Source organism: Merops nubicus, unplaced genomic scaffold, assembly GCF_000691845.1.
Source record: "Merops nubicus isolate BGI_N331 unplaced genomic scaffold, ASM69184v1 scaffold15627, whole genome shotgun sequence".
Classification (NCBI taxonomy): domain Eukaryota; kingdom Metazoa; phylum Chordata; class Aves; order Coraciiformes; family Meropidae; genus Merops; species Merops nubicus.
Window position 1 is genome coordinate 1 of NW_008621111.1, and position 13,850 is coordinate 13,850.

General features: G+C 44.3%; 1 protein-coding gene across 1 annotated transcript; it reads left to right on the forward strand.

Moving 5' to 3' along the window:
* Positions 1–1,220: 1,220 nt before the first annotated feature.
* On the forward strand, positions 1,221–12,361 carry DNAJC18 (DnaJ (Hsp40) homolog, subfamily C, member 18; the record flags this gene model as incomplete). Its single annotated transcript, XM_008944354.1, has 5 exons — positions 1,221–1,406; positions 4,502–4,614; positions 5,528–5,637; positions 7,768–7,940; positions 11,948–12,361. Coding segments are annotated over 5 exons (707 nt in total), but the record flags the coding sequence as incomplete, so codon positions are not given.
* Between the last annotated feature and the right edge of the window lie 1,489 nt (positions 12,362–13,850).

Sequence of the window (13,850 nt, forward strand, 5' to 3'; positions counted from 1 at the left end):
AAGGGAAATATATCCTACATCTCCTTCCTAGGTAGTGCTAAAGGTTCAGAACGATGCTGGGGGATGATACAGGCCATGCAGGAGACTGTGGTGTTGTGTAATCAGTAACTGCTCTGTGTCATAAATAAAATTTTATATATATAAATATATATATATGAATACAAGCATCTGAAACTTGAGTCCAGTGTTCTGTGTCTGGGCTTTTAAGTAACCTAAACCTGTTATCAACAATGTCAACATCTAAACTCTCACTGCTTTTGCCTTTTCTGTGCTATCTGCAGCAGCAGCATGAAGAAACTGAGATATCATTCACAATCTGTTAGAATAAGGAGATTTTGAAAGACTTCATTATTTTTTTTGTGTTAGGGTTGTATTTCTCTATGAAATGAACTCTTCTTAATTTCTGTCAACTTTAATGGTCAGTCAATGATCTTAAATATCTTTTCCAGCCAAAATGATTCTGTGATTCCATGAACTTGCTTACAGCCACATTCTGACGAAGATCAAGGAAGAAGTCGAACCAAATAAATGCTTTTGGGTGGTTTGATGTGAAGTGTGACACAGAAATGCTGTAGAGCTTTGCAAGGCTCTTTGCTGACAGAACAACTTGGGATGTGGTTCTGCATTTTAATTAGTCCCTGCAGTTATTAACTTTGTGTTAACTGTAGATGGAGGCGCACTTCTCGGCCAGTGCTTGGCCTTACCTGATGGAACGTTACATTCTCCATCTCCTGGCTGATGTGGACTCTCTCACCTCAGTTTTACAAAGATTTCAGCTCTTTCCACATGCTTTTAACGCCTCCTGGAGTCAGTGGCAGCAGGGAATAGGTTCCATCACAGGTGATGCCATCATTGTGACACTTTTTTTACAAAGGCAGTTCTGTCAAAAGTCACTCAGTCTTTGGTCAAGCACAAATTATCTCTGCCTGTTTGGGCTTTTTTGTTACTGTGCTTATAAAAGTCTTAAGACCTGGAAATCCTGCATGGTATCATGGAATCCCAGGTTGGAAGGGAGCTCAAGGATCATCTGGTCCAACCTTTCTTGGCAAAAGCCCGGCCTAGACAAGCTGGCCCCACACCTTCTGCAGCTGAGCTGTGACAATGCCCCGTGTTGGGGACTCCACCGCTTCCCTGGGGAGGGAATTCCCACGGCTGATTGTCCTCAGTGTGAAAACTCTGCCTGGGTGATAACGCTTGTTGTGTTCTCATCCCCTCTCCAGCAATAGGCAATGCTTTTGCTGTTCTGAGCAACCCGGAGAAACGGCTACGATACGACGAGTTTGGGAGTGACCACGAGCACGTCAGCACTGGCCAGGCCAGGCACTACGATTACTACACAGAATTTGAAGCTGACATTACACCAGAAGAAATATTCAATGTGTTTTTTGGTGGGCACTTTCCTACAGGTCAGTAACTGTCTGCGGTGGTTTTAAAATGCAGTGAACTGACACTGGACAAGAAAGGAAGTTCAGCTTCTCTTGTTCTCTTGGTACTGCTCAGGGAGATGATTATACATTTCAAAAGAGCAAATAGGTTTTGGCTTTTACTCTTTTCTCCCTTCCTGAGTTTTTATGCCTGGAAAAGCCCCCTTAATCATAGTCATCGAATGGTTTGGATTGGAAGGCACCTTAAAGATCATGGGCAGGGACACATCCCTTTAGAGCAGGTTGCTCCAAGCCACATCCAGCCTGGCCTTGAACACCTCCAGTGATGGAAGTGGTGTGAGTGGGAAGGGGTCAGAGGTATCTTTGCTGATGGTGCTGTGCTTGAGACACCTTAGCTGTGTGCAGTACCACATGGCAGCAGCTCCTGGTGTGGTGGTCACAGGGCCCCTATAATGAGGAAGACACAGGAGTTCATTGGTGTGTTTATGGTGCAGAAATTAGAACTTGTTAGCTTAGAAGGGTGGTGGTCTCTGGATATGGAGCATCCAGTAGCAGCCCAGTAGAACTGTGCCTGTAGCACCTCTGGGCATGTCTGTCCTCATTTGGCCTGTGTATTTCTAGTCAAAATAAAAAGATCCTGCAGGATCAGTGGAATTCAGGTCTGGATTAAAAATACATCCAAAAGAGATAGAATCATTAATGTTGGAAAAGACCTCTGAGATCATCAAGTCCAACCATCAACCCAATGCTACCGTGACCACTAACCCATGTCCACAAGTACCACATCCACACATTTTTTGAACCCCTCCAGGGCTGGGGACTCCACCACCTCCCTGGGCAGCCTGGGCCAATGCCTCACCACTCTGCCAGGAAAGAAAATATTCTCATATCCAATCCAAACCTCCCCTGGTGCAGCTGAAGCCCATTGCCTTTTGTCCTGTCACTGGTTACTTGGGAGAAGAGACCAAGCCCCACCTCACTCCAACCTCCTTTCAGGCAGTTGTAGAGAGCAATAAGGTCTCCACTCAGCCTCCTCTTCTCTGGACTAAACACCCCCAGGTCCCTCAGCTGCTCCTCACAAGCCATAGTCCCCAGACCCCTCACCAGCTTCGTTGCCCTTTGCTGGAATGAGTATGGTGGGCTCAAGGGTCTTCACAGTATCTGCAATTTAGTTCAGCACTCTGATAAACCTTCTCACCCCTGAGGCGTGGTGTAAAGCAGCACAAGCAGCCTAAACCCACAGCTACAGGTGATTACTGACAAGCTCCTCATAACCTTAGTCTGAGTGGTAGCATCTTGCAGCTCAGGGGACCTCAAATGGCTTTCAGAATTTGATCAGTAAATCATAGCATCCTTTTGGTTGGAAGAGACCTTTCAGTGCATCAAGTCCAACCATTCCTCCAGCACTGCCAGATCCCCACTGACCGTGTCCCTCAGCACCACATCTCCACAGCTTGGAAACCCCTCCAGGGATGGGGACTCCACCACTGCCCTGAGCAGCCTGGGACAGCCCTGGACAACCCTCAAGGCCAAGAAATTGTTCCTCAGCTCCAACCTAAACATCTCCTGGCACAACCTGAGGCCGAATGTGCAAAGTGAGGGAAGCTCAGCGTGGTGTAATCCTACACCAGGTTTGCAAGTTTTCCTTTTTAGACTGCAAGAAATCTCACCTGTGTGTGCCTTTTGCCTCAGCCACCAGTGACACATTCCCCTTGTGGAATGTGACCCTTTGTAGCTGTGGGCAACAGGGATGCTCAGGGTTCAGGGCAAGAGCTTGAGGAGCTGCGGGAGAAATTTTTTATTGTGCATTTTTCCTTTATGGATATTCAGTGGAAAAATATTAGAAGTTAAAATATTGGATGTCATAAGTGTAAGAAAAGACTCTCCATGTGGCTTACTGTTGCAGCTCTAATGGGTAAGGGCCACAAAGTGAACTTCAGTCTCATCAACAATAAATGCACATGGAAGGAAAGAAGCCACTTACAGGAAGTCTTTGAGAAACATAGGATTTGGGAAAAAAAAATTTCTAGGCAAAAGCCCATTCTTCTCAACCTACACTTGCTTCTGTTTTTTCACAGCTTGATAAAATGAATGATAAAATGATATGATAATGATAATGATAGAAACCAACTTTCTTTGTCAAGAAATTGTCCTCTGAGCCAGCCTCATTCCACTCTCTTGCTGGAGCTCTGGCTGCAAACCGCCCAGACCCTTGGAAAAAATCTTTGACCAAGCAATGAAACATGTTTGGACACCATAGCAAAGGTCACTGCTGCCCAGGTTTCTTGCAGAATTTTGGGGGAAATTCAGAGCAAGGACAGTACAAGTGTATAAAATAATGTGACATCTTTCCCAGGGCTTAAAAATAGATTTGTGTTTCTGTCGTCATGATTAGGCCATAAATTTCAATTCTCTACTACAGAGACATTCTGGATTTCCAAAGAGGAGAGCACAGCTATTATTAAGACACTTGTATGGTGATAAAATCAAAGTTTGAGCTTCAAATTGAAACAGCATGTGCAATTCTTCCATCATTTTAGCATTTTTAAAAATAAATTGACTACATTCAGTGTGCAGGAAAGGAAATCCAGAATTGTACTCCTTTTTCCACAGAAAGCTGGTTTTAAATCTTCTGACTTATTATAAAATCATTAAGTCAAACTATGGATAGCCTGAAGGAAGCAGAAATGAGTGTAGATGACCATATTCAGTAATTGTGGGCAGTGATAACTCATGGCCCGAGCCTGGCGATGCAGGTTCATTTTCCTGCCTAGCCCCGGGGGGTGCAACACAAGCCTTGGGCTTGCAAGTGAAGGGGACAAACCCAGTGTTAAAACTCGAGATGCAGCAGTAAAAATCCCAGCATGGTTCTGCATTTTTCTTTAAATTAAGATGGACTTTGGGCAAACATTACAATTGCTCTGGTGCGCTGTTTGGAACAATGGATTGTTTTGGTATTTAAATCCCAGGCGTGTTTGTGTGTTTTAATCTGAGTCTCACAAGCATTGTTCAGACCATGTAGTGTAAGCCTGGAAAATCACCATAAACCTGAAAAACACAGGCAGCTACCAGCAGCTGGATGAAAATCATTAGTCTCTCTTGGTTTCTTTTACCAGGAAATATCCACATGTTCTCAAATGTATCCAGAGATGCACACTATTATCCACGGAGGCACCGAAATGAGCGAGTGTGGACACAGGAGCAGGAGGAAGAAGAGAACAGACCACAGGTAGCCAGGAGGAGCGATCTTGTGGGATTAAATGTTTTCACCAGGGTTGAGGGGTCCACTTAGAAGCCAGGACAGACCTTCCCATCCTTAAATACTCAGGGTTTATCCTCAAGTGCTGCAGCCAAAATGGATGTTTTCAAAAGTAACTAGATTGTCTCTTATTAATTACTGTTTTAAGAATACATTATATTGGTAGGATTACAGGCCCTGGAGTTTCTGTCACTTTGTGTTTAGAGCTTGCAAAAAGCAAGCACCAGCAAATGGTTTGGTAATCCAATAACAATTAGTCTGAAAAAAGCCTAAATAGCTGCAGATTATATTTTGCTCCTGATTAAAAAAAAATCATCTTATTAGAAATAAAGAGCAGAAGTTGTGTATTTTCTCTTTGATCTTTTTTTCCACTCTTTTATTCAATTAAATTCACTCAATAAAAAACCCCCATTCTCAAGCTACACTACAGATGATCACAACCTTTTGCTTTTCAGCTGTTTTATCCAGTGTTTGAACAGAGCTAGAGATTCTCAGAAGGCACGTAGCAAGCTTCAGAAGGTGCACAGAAAGCCACAGGCATGCAGGAGAATCACAGTCTGTCCTCCAGTTCAGCCCATCTGCTGGTCACCAACAGGCAGGGTGCTGAGGGCATCTATCACCTTGTGAAGGAAGCTGTGGCTGAAAGAAATGCCATCAAAATATAACCGAAAGAAAATGGTTTTCAAGAGCATTTTGATAAAACTGCTAACTGATAAAGGTTATTTTGGAGCTATGACATCCCCCTCAAAATTCAAAAGTATTTTCTCTTTTTCTTTTCAGCCTGCATTTAATACACTGTTGATCTGTGACATAGCCTTGTTTCTGTGAATATCCTTTTCCATCTGTGTTTTTCTTGACTGCTAATTATTGTTCTTCTTTTCAGAATTCATATTCTGCATTTATTCAGCTGATGCCCGTTTTCATAATAATAATAGTGTCAGTTATAACTCAGCTGATGGCCACAAACCCACCCTACAGCCTGTTCTACAAATCGTAAGTCGCTTAAAGCCACCTTTTTCTGCTCTTCCCTTTTGCAATGAGGAGGTGGGCGGGAAGTTGGACTTGATAGCAAAATGCCTGTCAGAGTTCTTTCTAGAAAGTGTAATCCATTTGTAAATAAGGAAACACCAGCAGCCTCTGCTGACGAGCTCTCCTGCAATTGTCACTCTGAAGTTAACTGTGGTGAGCTTTATTGTACCGTGTGCTGAACAAATAGAGGCACTGAGCCAGGAAGCTTTCTTAACTGCTGTGAAATGTTTTTGCACAGTGATACAGTACCAGGAATGTGGGTGTAGCTCAGCTACAGTGCTGGTCAGCCTCTGGTCTGCCCAGCCCCCAGGCATCTGTGGTCCACCACTGAGGTTCCTACATCAAGGAATTAAAAAATGAAGCCTGAGGTTTGCAGTTCCACTGGAAGAATTGTCAAGCTCCCCATGTCATTAATGCCGTTAAATGCCTTGGTTTAAAACCTGTAAAGAAGCAGGACCCTGAGACTGCAGAGGGGAAACTGAACTGGTTAGCTCTGGAAGCAGAAGGAACACCACCAAAGCTGCTGTCCTCTGCGTTCGTGGGGCTGAGGAAAACCCACTGGCTCCTGTCAGCATCCCATGTTGGGAGGAGGGAAGTTCTCCAGCAGGGAAGAGTGGGGTTCAGTCATCTCCACTGGCTCTGGCTGGGATGGGAGCGGGAGCCTGCATGTTTTGGAGATCCAAACACTCCCCTTGCTCCTAGAATCAAAACTCTGGGTCCTCTCAGCTGTCACAGCAGCCCAACACCCTTTATTGCTTTTTACCACAAGGTGTCACTCTGGAGACGTGGCATAAGAACACGAGGGTGGTTGTTTTTTGGGTGTTGTGGTTTGGGTTGGTTTTTTTTTTTTTGTTTCGAGAGTGTTGTTGCTATCTGCCAGTCACATGTGAAACCTCCCTCGCTACCCCTAGAGCAGCTAATCTTTTCTGCTTTTCTTCACTCCCTCCCCTTGTCCTGCTGGTTGGAGGTAGTCGAGCGTGAGCCAGGGACATGGTTATGCTGTTTCTCTAAATCCTTCAAAAGACTAACAGCCTAAAAATGAAAAGAAATTGTTTTTATAAAGAGAGTACACCTCTGAGACATGGTGAGAGAGAAGGAAGAGAGGAGTCCAAGAAGGAGAAGGGGCAAATTGGATTCTGTTGAGTGTAACCTTTGTGTTTTGGCTGCCTGCCTCTTTCTCTGGGCAGTGATTTGAAAAAATGCCTGGGTGCCTGTGCTCAAATAAGGAAATTGAGAGTGTAGTTGAATCCAGTGGCCATATCAGACTGGCTGATTCCACCTACAGTGTATTCTTTGGGATATTCCATGCCCCACATCATTACTGACTTGTCATAAAACCCTAAAGGAAAGTAACTCTAATCTCCCCTGCTAATTCCATAGAATCATGGAATCATTTTGGCTGAAGAGACCCTTAAGACCATAGGGTCCAACCGTTCCCCCAGCACTGCCAGATCCCCACTGACCCGTGTCCCTCAGCACCACATCTCCACGGCTTGGAAACCCCTCCAGGGATGAGGACTTCACCACTGCCCTCGGCAGACTGGGCCAATTTTTATTTTTACTACAGGATCCAGAAATGGGGAAAATCCAGATCAAATTGCATTGTGTCCTAAGCAATACTAGGCCATGTGCCTTTAATCCCTACATTTGTTACCAATTCCCATGGATTTTTAGACCTAGCCTGCCAGAAATTACTAGCAAACAGAAGAAAGTGGGTGAAGCTTCTGTTCACAGATAAAAATTTAATGTTTTGGAAGTGTCTTGATTGACCCGTTGAGAACAGCCACAGTATTTGGAAGGAACAGTGTCAGTGTGAAGTCTGTTCTTTTTGGATATCTCCAAATATTAGGTATTTTCCTGTGGTTTTTAGCAGGGGTGGAGTGTGTGAATCCTCTTTGTAGTGCACAGCTTGCCATGCCTGAGACTTGTAATTGCCTTACTGGATGGTTGAGGGAGCTATAATCTTGCAGAAAGTAACTGTAAAGAAGCTGTTGTAAATACTGTCCTCTGGAAATGCTAACATGGAGAAACATCTCTTGACTTCTTTATAACTGAACTGCTAAAAAATGTGTTTCCTCCTTGATGTTTTCACAGCTCCATAGGCCATGTTATTAGTAGAGAAACGGAGAACTTGCAGGTGCCTTACTATGTTGATAAAAACTTTGAGAGGAATTATCAAGGAGCAGAACTCCAAGAGCTAGAGAAAACCGTTGAAAAAGATTACATAGACTATATTCAGACCAGCTGCTGGAAGGAGAAACAGCAAAGTAAGTTATTTTTGGTACCAGCGTGTGCCTATGACCCATCAGTAGCTGTGCAGTGGCTGGGCTGCACAAAGCACTGCCAGTTTTAGCCCCAGTTTCTGATCCTTATCACATCTTACCCTGATATTTCTCACACCTGCTCTTCACGCTGAATTTGCTGTTCTTGAGGGTCTGAGAAAATTAATTTTAGGTCCTTCTGAGAGGCAAGTGGAAAATAGATTTCACCAGTTGAGACTTCTTTCCTCTTGTTTTTTATGCTTGAATAACTCGTAGTGATGATGTTTTAAACGTGTAATCCACGTGTTACCTAGCTCCAACAGATTGTTAGGGCTAGAAAAGATCTTGAGACATCATCTATTCCATGTTTCCTTTGCTGGAACAGAATCATTTTTGCTTATTTTAAGTTTTTCTTCCAAACCTCCTCAGAAGGAGAGTCTGTGGCCTATCCAGGTGCTCTTGGTAATCTTGCAGTTTTACTGGTATTGGCTTTCAGAGCGTGCTTCTGTGCCTGTTTTGTCACTTATTTGCATTTTCTATCTTTAGATGAGTTTGAGATCATGTTTTTCAACATAGTCAAGATTGTCTTTTAAAAACAAGAATTGAACACAGGAAGGGAGAACACAAAAGCATGAGCATTTAAAGTCCTTCTTCTCACATCAGTCCTAAGTCAGTGAGTGGCTGGGATAACTGGAATGTCTTTTTACCCCATATTGTATTAGTTAATTACTGCTCCTCTGGCTCACTGAAAATAGAGCAAATCCCTGCTCGTTTAGGAGCTGCACAAAATAACAGAAGCCAAATGACAAGGACTAGCTGAAGTTGGGATGTTGGGAAGGATTTTTCTCTCAGAGCTCACCACCTTCAAAGGAGTAAACACAAACAACTGCTGTGCACAAAAGAAACTGCAAGAAGCTGCTTCTGTGTCAATGTTTAATAGTGGCAGGCGAGCTGTTTTCACACACTAGTGGGGCTTTCTAAATTGCTTCATGCAAACCAGTCCTCAGCATGCTGCTACAAACTGTGTAATTTTTTACTGTTTCTTTACCAATTGCATCCTGACAGAACCCTACACGTTGTCTAACCAAGGCTTGTTTAATCCCCGGCTAGAGGTAACCATAGTGTCACAGACTCCAAACTGTTGCCAGGTTTTTGTTTTGGTTTATTTTACGTAACACTTACCCATCTTAAAAAAGAAAAGAATCTGTAACTGGAGACCATAAAAATTCCAACCAATCCTTTAGGTTTTGTTGGGATTCACTTGTGATTTCCGAGCATCTGTGGCTGGCAGTAGCAGCCTCTAGGTAGGACATGGCTGTTGTTAACTCTTAAATGTAGCTTTGTTACAGGGGCAGGATTTATTTCTTACAGAAAAATCCTTTTTTAACTGCCTTGTGCAACTGAAAGTCACCTTATTGGCTCTGCCACATAGACCTTGAGCTAAGGAGTGCCCTGCCCCAAAAAGGGCAATGGGCTTTGCAAGTCTGAGAGAGGCTGATAGAGAGGGGGAGATGATCCAGCACTGGATGCCAAGTAATGCCCGTGAAACAGGGCTCCTCAGGAGCATGTCACACTGAGAGACTTCATTAGTCACACATCTGCAAATGGGTTTACAAGGCCCACAGTTAGCAGCAGCCTGAGGAGACTGCTGTAATTATAAAAAAAAACATTTTTCAGAATGATTACCATCTAGGCCAGCGAGCAGGTAATGATCCCCATGGAGACTGTGCTGACTTCAGTCCAGCCAGGTTTGTAAAAATCAACAGAGAATGTGAGATGGAGTGCCGGGGAGAAGTTCTCTGGAGGCTCCTTGTTGAGGCAGTTCTGAGTCAGCTGTTGCTTCATAAATTCGTAACTCATCCATTAATTCTTGTTTAAGTGTTTAACTTCGTGGTTATTTTTTTTGTCAGTGACGCATCTGTTAATAATAAGTTTCTTTTGTTTGCTGAAGGTGCATTTCTCTTCAGCACCAGCAAAGGGGACATAGATTAATTATGTAGGAACAGACTGATTTTTAAAATCTTTGATTTTATGACTCAAAGCATTACCTGGTGTCCCACTACCTCAAGTACAAAAATTACATCGCAGGTTTTTACAGGAGGCTGCTCAGCTGTGAGAGCACAGTTGTAAAGTGAGGCTGCAAAGAGTTCTGAGTTGTAGAAAATAGCAAAGAGGCAACTGAAAACAGAGGAAAATAAGGATATGTAGTTGGAATTTGTTCATTTAGGACTGCCTTAAAGAGCAAAAAGTTCAAAACTCTATGTACAAGATTGGAAAACACAAGAAACGGATGCGACGATGAATGCTGCCAAAAGTGCAAGTGTTTGCAATGAATAATTTTGCCCAGTTGGAGAATTATAAATTGAGAATCTCCACTGCAGAACTCCAGGGACTCTGGACTCAGAGACAATTACCCGAGTCAAGTTTTGCTGAAGGCTTGTCAAGGCTATGAGCACTATTTGAGTGGCATTTTAGGTATAAAAGCTGCAAATTGATTCGTGATCTGAAATAAAATGTTCATGCTTGTCAGTTTGTAAAGCTTTTCAATAAATAGGTGGAGGGTTAAATGGCTTTGCATTTCAGGGACAGAGGTTGTAAGGTATGAAAGGACCTACTGAAGTTCTTTCCACTCTGAATAATGCAGTAAAATGAAGGACTTGTAAGGTGTATAAAAGCCCTTTGAAAAATTGAGTGTCATCAGGTAGCCTGTGCTTAGGGAAATTTTGACCTTTTCAGAAACAAATTACTGCTTTTCTCTTAGGTGCATCTAATCCTGGATCTAAATTATTCTTCAGGGAGAAAGCTATATTAAGACTTCCTTAGCTAATCAGCAAAAGAAAGTTCTTTGAATTACTGGGGGGGATAACTATGAATTACTGGTGGGGAGGAATAATTTAAACAATGGGATTATTTCAGTTTTATGTTGCTTTTTAGAAGAAGGGAGAAAATATGCAAAGTACTTTTGAGATTGTGTGGTTAATGAAAGGGCACAGGGGCCTTTCAGACAAGTCCCTTAGGTAGCTGTTCACCTTCCTCTAATCAATATAAAATTAAAAGAATTTATAGTGCCTTCTGGACAAACTTCTTGCCAGACAGAGTTTGAATTCTGAGAAGCTCAGAATCATAAAACCCAATTATCTCTACCTTGAAGTACATGTTTGGATGGGTGCTCTGGGCCCGTGCAGCATGGCTGTGCCAGCAGACCTGCATTTCTCAGCGACCGTGGGCAGGGGAGAGCATCTCGTAGTTCCTGCTTCTCCAGCAGCAGGCAGCTGACACGGCCCCAAGGCAGCGACTGGGAAAGCAGAAGGGAGGCTCCCTGTCCTCTGGTTGTCACTTTAAAACTGCACATGGGTGGGGAGTGACCCCCTGTGCCTGGGGATACCTCAGTGAGGACCAAATACAGACCAAGTGGTATCCTACTAGCCCCTCTTTATGCTGTTTGTTTAAGTATATACATATATTTTCAAGCAATCACCTATTCTTTCAATCATTAACATAATTTTAAATCTTAGATGACTCCTAAGCTATAGTTTTGTAGTTTGTGTTTTTTTTGTAGACAGCAATAATCAGTCTTCACACAATCCCAACACGGGGGGGGGTTGGAAGGACTGCTGGGGATCACCTCATCCAACCCCCTTCTCCAGCAGGGTGCCCAGGATGCCATCCAGGCAGGTTTGTAGTCTCTCCAGAGAAGGAGACTCAGTTTTAGGCTTTTTGGTTTGGTTATTGTCCTACTAGTGCATTGCTGGAGTGGGTTATTATAACTATTAGAGTTCTCAGGCAATTACAAAACTAGCATTTTCTTAAAGAGCCAGCCTGCTTAATCCTGGTGGCCTCTCCTTAAAGCAGTTAACATGCCCAGTTTCACTGAAAGAAGATGAATTAAAAACAAACAAACAAACAAACAAAAAAAACATGCCACAAGGATAACAAAGCACTGAGAAACAGTTATTTAAAGTAGGCTCAAGGCTTCATCCTAATAATAGTCTTTTTTTTTTTTCATCTTTCAGAGTCTGATTTGTCCAATTTGGCCAAGCTATACCGAGACGAGCGGTTAAAACAGAAAGCGGAATCCCTGAAACTTGAGCACTGTGAGAAGCTCTCCAGTCTGATTGGAATGCACAAAGGAGGCTGACGAGGACACACACGTCCTGTAGTATTTATTTATTGCTGTTTTAACTTATGTTTTTATTTTCCTTTGTATAAAAAGGGAAGGAGTCTATTGTAAAGAGTCAGAATATTCGAGTCCTTCTGCATGTAGTGCAGAGAAGGGGCCAACACGAGCTGTAGAGCTGGTGTCTGCTGTAATATAGACTGTACACACTGTACTGGGTTCCAGGGACCAGTGGCACTTTGTAAATGAATCCCCTGGGGAACGCCGTTAGCTCGGCAGCCGTCTCCATCGGTAGCCTGTCTGCCACCCAGGCGGGAGAGACAGCCACGTGCAGATCCCTCCCGGGAGGGCAGAGCGGCGCCTTCGCTTTCTGTGCTTTGTCAGGAGCTGCCGTCGCCCATCGCACGTCCTTGCTTCTGCGTGGTGCTGGTGGTGGTGGTGGTGGCCTTCCTGTGCAAGTGTGACGTCCGGTGCTTGGTTCGGAAGAGGCAGGTACCTGCTTCAGGTAGGCACCCAAGCGGGCTCCCAGCTGTCCCCAGTGTCACGTACCATAACCCCGTGCTGGTCTGAGGACCATGGGACGTAACTCTGCGGTGGTCTGTGGACCATGGGACGTAAGCCTGTGCTGGTCTGAGGACCATGGAATGTAGTTCTGTTCTGGTCTGACTGGAGGGCCATGGGACATAGCTCTGCTGGTGTGAGGACTATGGGATGTAACCCTGTGGTGGTCTGAGGACCATGGAATGTAACCTCTTGCTGGTCTGACTGAGGAGCATGGAACGTAACCCCATCCTTGTCGAGCGGGGGGGCCATGAATCATAACCCCTGTCCTTGTCCAACTGGAGGACCACGGAACGCAACCCCGTCCTTGTCCAACTGGAGGAGCATGGGCTGTAGCCCCGTCCTTGGCTGCCTGAGGGCTGTGCCTGTTCTGTGTTGACACAACACGCTGCGATGCCACCAGTGACATCAAACAAGAAGATGAGAGATGGTGAATTGCACCAATTCCACCAAACCATAGAGAAAGGACAACTGTATTTATTTTCTCATCTGTTTTCAGTGGCATATTTTTAAGCTGGCTGTTTAATTCTGTTTTTTTATCTGCAAACTCTTCTCCAGCTGTTACAGGGGTCCTGCTTTTCCTCGTACAGTTTGATGCAGCATATTTTTACTCTGTCAAGCAGTTATGAATGTTTCAAAGTTAGTACTGCAAAGAAAAAGCTCCGTGTAGTAGTGTCCTGTTTTTTCTTGAGCCTCCTTTATGAAACCAGACATTTAGAGGTAGGTTGAGGATAGGTTGTACTGGTCAGCCATGGAGAACAGAGTGGTACTCTGGTGGAACATTGTTCCTCCCCTGAGCTGGTTTCTCTGGTGGTGGGGTGCTGCGGATGTGTGCCACAAGTGGAATGAACACTTCTTATAAAGTCCATCCTTCCCTCCTGCCCTGCGTGGGGACTCGGTCCAGTGTGGAAGCACATGTCTATTAAAACCGGTTTCTGTAGCTGCTCCCAGCCCTAGAACTCACTTTGAGTAGCACAGGGTGGCCCTGGTTTAAATCTAGGGAGCAAAGTACTCAAAAGTTTGAGAAGTGCCACAATTAAAATTGCCTGTAAAGCTCAGATGTCAAGTCTCCGTGCACCTGGGCATTGCTGTGGGTGTCCCATCAGCATAGTGGCACGAGATGGCTGGGACCACAGGTCCCACAACATGTCCCCTTGGTGTCCCTGTCCCCTCCGTTGGCGGTGGGAGGTCAGGCAGCAAGCGAAGCGGGGACCTGCACGAGAGAAGCTTTTCTCCCC